This window comes from Brassica napus, unplaced genomic scaffold, assembly GCF_020379485.1.
Source record: "Brassica napus cultivar Da-Ae unplaced genomic scaffold, Da-Ae ScsIHWf_1236;HRSCAF=1766, whole genome shotgun sequence".
In the NCBI taxonomy this organism is placed as follows: Eukaryota; Viridiplantae; Streptophyta; class Magnoliopsida; order Brassicales; family Brassicaceae; genus Brassica; species Brassica napus.
Genome location: NW_026014657.1, coordinates 1 through 4,755, shown reverse-complemented (window position 1 = coordinate 4,755; position 4,755 = coordinate 1). Strand labels below are relative to the sequence as shown.

Genomic DNA, 4,755 nt, shown 5'->3' with positions numbered 1-4,755 from the left:
CTGCTTATTATGTATCCACTGATCTATAATCTACAAACTATTACGTATAAATTAAAACATGCATGTTAGTTGAGATCTTTACAATTTAGTACTAGCTCAGTATATATTATATCTGGTCATTCCCATATATATTGACTATATATATTAAGCTTTTATCACCCAAGGAAATTATATAAAACGTAAAATCCTAATTTCTTAGGGATTAATTTGTAGATAGACCTTTAGGGGATGTAGGGATTGATTTTTTTTTAAAAAAAAATTAGGTTGATTATATAGCTTTAACTTTTAACAAAATCACGTCCATTAATTATACGACCTAACTTTCTGCAGTCAAAACTCTGATGTTAAAACACGCGATTACAGATTCAACCAGTCAACTCTTGTAATTATTGACACATGTAGTTTCATGACAAGGGTTAGAGAATAACACAAAAACTTTTAACTTTCCTCTTCTAGTGCAATTATGCTTCTTTGAAGTTTTCAACCCATCAACAATTCATCGAGGGCCGTGGCTCTACGAGTAAGGAAACCAACTTACCTACGTAATGAGCCTTTATCATCTTGTTAGGCTTGATGGCCGAGATTGCCGCCATTTATTGTAAACTAAGCCCATGAGACCAAATATCATAAGCCCATGCGTCCATCGTTCATTATCAGTACAGCAATATTTCAATATCAATTTCTTACTTTACGTCTTTACCATGCATGAGATATCTTCGTGGTATATACTAGCGATACCTATATGTGTCCTCTTCTTGCTATGGATTGTGGTTATAACGGGTTTCCACAATAACACGTGATAAGATGATACTCAGGTCACTAAATGATCTTAGTAAATACTAATTGGAATGGTGTAAAGAAAGAGTAAGAACGGACTTGGATGTTTCTTGATGTCTTCCTATTATACATACTTTTCCACATCTAACATAAAAGAAAATTAACAATCTAAATCGAACGAAATAGACAGAGATATTTTGTTTGAATCAGAGAAGAAGAAAATGATAAAAGACAACTTTTTCTTGTCTTCATATATAACTAAAACGCTAGTAAACTTTACTACGACTTTGTTCCTACGCGTAGGACTCAATCTCATTTCTATGGCGGATACGGTGGAAGCCTATCCTTATCTCCGCGGTTGATCTTGCGGTTCAAGTTATTCAAGCGTCAAACGAAGCCAGATTATTCAAGAAGGAGTGGGACGTGGTCAAGATCAAGGTACAAAACTCTTAGAACTGCTGGAGAAAGCCTTAACCGCCAGCTCCAATCTATGCGAGTTTCCGACCCGCCACGTCATCTCAATCGCCGAAGCTGTGCTTCAAAAGTCTCTCGCTGTGTTAGACAAGTGCATCCCAAGCTAGGAATCGCGTCTTGACAATAATCCGCGTCTCCACTTACCAAAAAGATGCTTGTCCGGCTGGAAAGATCCATCATCAACGTCTCGTGGCTCCTCAACGTCTCCACTCCATCACATGATGGCAAACACGAGCAGCTAACTGGTCTCCTACCCTTCGCCATAAGGGATCCAACTATTTTCTTGATATATGAACTTATGGCAATTCTTTACACAGGGACACTTGATGATGACGCCTGTGAAGCAGCTAGGTCGCTGAGATCAATGGCCAGTGACAACCCTAGATGCGCAGAGATCATGATCCGTAATGGTTTGTGTTCTGTATTTGTTAAGATCCTCAAACAAGGGTCGATGAGGGTTCAAGCAGAGGTGGCTTGTGCCACGTCCGTGTTGGTCTCGAGCTTCTCCGAGAGCCAGGACTTGTTCGCACAACATGACGTGATTCAGCTCCTTCTAAGCCTTTTGACTTCAAAGCTCGAAGAGGACTCTTGGCACATGAAGGCAATGGCAGCAAAAGCTTTGAGGGAGCTAGCCAAAGGAAATTCATCTATCAGCAAAAGCATCATCGATTCAAAAAGATTCTTGCGTTTCGCAGATTTGCTTGAGATACAAGACAGAGAAGTTAGGCTCATCCTTGATGGTTTTAATAGAGATTACTTCTGTGGCAGAGATGGACTCTAGCTTGAGAAGACACTCAGCTTTCAAGTGCAAGTCTCCAGTTTTCAAGGCCATTGTTAATCAATTCCATAAGCTCATTGAAGAAAATGGAGACATGGTTTTACTAATACCATACATCACATTAATAGGGAACCTGGCACGATCATTTAGAGCCGATACATCAATGATTGAAACAATTGGTGAAGCTTCTTGGCCTAAGAGATCGAGAGGTATTAAGAGAAGCAATTGTAGCACTCACTAAATTTGCTATCCCGTGTAATACTTACACATAGATCATTCAAGAGCAATAGTAGAAGCTGGAGCTGCAAAGCGGCTCATCGAGCTATCTTCTTTAGGATGTGAGATTCGGATTCCAGTGTTAGAGCTTCTGAAGTTCTGATCTGCATCGCAGTTCATGTGCCAGAGAAGAACAAGTCATGGAAGTATTGGAATGTGTGCATCGAAGCAACCATTTGAGTAAGTCATAAATGTAATAATTTGTTAAATGATGATTTCTCTAAAGCTTCAAATAATTAGTACAAGATCATTTCCATTGTAAATTACAAATAGAAAAAAAATACAATTATGTCATCGACAATCTTAATGTGCATAAAAACTCTCCGTTGATGTATTACTTCAAAAAGCAATAAATCATTGACAATCTTTTGGTTAATTTTCTGTTATGAACCTACGAATTCTTATGTGTATATAGTAAAATATCATTTCTGTTACTATGGTTATTAATCTATTAAATATGTTTTTAAGATAAGTTTGTTGATATTCTCACAATTTTTTTGTTTGTTGAATACTTCTCATTCTTACCTAATTGCGTAACAAAAGATAAATAATATTGAGCGTCTCTGTTGGCTGATAAAAACAAAGAGAAAGAAATAGGGTTTTGGAGGACAGGAGCATGGCATGTCCACAGATTAAAAAAACGCCTCAATTCACTCGTGATCATCCATTAATCTCTGAAAATAGTCAAAAAACCAATAACAAAAATAAACATTCAATTTAGAAAAGTCAAATAAAAATCTCTGATTATATACGCACCCTTTCTTCTTCCTTCTCTTTTTATCCAATCCTTTCCAATTCACACGTCCCATAACAAAAAAAAAACCCAAAAAAATGAACACTCCAATAAAACTCGCCTTTCTAATTCTATGCATCGCCCTAACCGCAACCGCATTCATTATCCAGCCACCAAACGTGACGCCGTCACACCGGACACGAAAAAAACAGTGGCAGGAATCTGCAGCGTTGTCAAGACAAACGTCTCTGTAGCATAACCTTGAAAACCGTCCCAAGCAATGATTCCGACGTTTTGGTCGTCACTTAGCGACGGGAGCAGAAACCTCCGTTAAAAAGGGCTTGAAGTTCCTCTCCGGAATCAAACCCAAGTACAAGGAGACAAATTTGCCACAACTTGCATCACCAGTTGCGAGAAACAGCTAAACAACCGCCTTGGAAGACTTTTCAGATTTCTGGAAAGCCGCGGGAAAGAGACATAACGAGCATGGCGATAATTACTTCACATGTAAGAAGAAGATGACATCGATCTTCAACTACCAGTCGAGTTGTCTCGATGACATTTACGACAAACATTGTTGAAAGAGGTTCAAGGAGGGATTGGGCTTGGGAAAAGAATGAGTGGCGAGTCTGTGGATGTGTTCGCTGGAATGGGAAAAAGTGTTTAAACACTCTAACATTAAGACCAAACTAAACCAGAAAGATACTGATTCGTTGCTCCCACCACCTTGTCTTTTACTACGTCTGATCTATTATGAAGAAAAAAGCAAATAAAAATGTATGGCGTCGTCGATGGTGATAAATAATCTGCATCGTTTGGGTTTTTGTAAGTCATGTTAGGAATCTTGTAAAGAGAAGGTTCCTTTTGATGTATGTTTGTGATTAATATGTTATGGGTGATAATCATTATGGGACCTCGTGGTTGGAAAGGATATGGAAATGTGATAATCTAATATTAATAATGTATTTGGTATACTATCTTTTATATGTCTACATTTTAAATTTTCTTTTTCCTTCATTTTCCTTTTCGTTAATTTTACATTTTGACCTAAATTTTTAATGGCTACATAAACGTAGAAGACAAGGTACGAGTCACTAATTAATCACTATAGGTCAAATCGAAATTCTACTAAAAATACTACTTAGCATAAGCTGAATACGTACCATTCTATTGCTAAGTTTATTTTTGATGCTACAATCATGTTTTGGTGTTGTGTTGGTGATACCCTCTCTCTTATTCTTCTAATCAGTGATACATTTTCTATCAATGTTTTTCCTATGCAATTGTGTGTTAGTTGTATGTATTTTACACACAAACTAAAACACAATTTAATTTTTCATCATTTTTTGATAAAATGTTAAATTATTATACCAAAGTTTTCAATCTTTTACAGAAGTATAACGAAACTAGTAGCGAATACTTTAATTTTTCATCATTTGTTGATCAGTAGTGTTATATTACATTAAGCTCGAGTGAGAGAATGCCCAAAAATACACTTCAGTAATTGATTAGCCAAACCGTAAAGCAGTTTTGTTTATATACATAACATTAGTTGCTTAAATGTGTAACTATCACAATATCAAAAAAAAAAAGGAATTTACCATAAACCTCAAGCTAAAAAAATAGACTAATATATTAGTCTACACCTCATAAGCTTTAGAAAACAATCATCATGATGATAAAACTTGAGATATAGAACATTTTTACCAGTGGATCA

General features: G+C 36.5%; 1 protein-coding gene and 1 pseudogene across 1 annotated transcript; both read left to right on the top strand.

Annotated features, from left to right (window-relative positions):
- Positions 1-1,363: 1,363 nt before the first annotated feature.
- LOC125596588 lies at positions 1,364-2,408 on the top strand. The gene is made up of 4 exons (XM_048771682.1): positions 1,364-1,496; positions 1,569-1,991; positions 2,158-2,238; positions 2,302-2,408. The coding sequence occupies exons 1-4, from the start codon at positions 1,403-1,405 to the stop codon at positions 2,406-2,408; spliced, it is 705 nt and encodes a 234-aa protein (XP_048627639.1). The 5' UTR covers positions 1,364-1,402.
- Positions 2,409-3,136: 728 nt separating this feature from the next.
- On the top strand, positions 3,137-3,811 carry LOC125596587 (annotated as a pseudogene).
- The last annotated feature ends 944 nt before the right edge of the window (positions 3,812-4,755 follow it).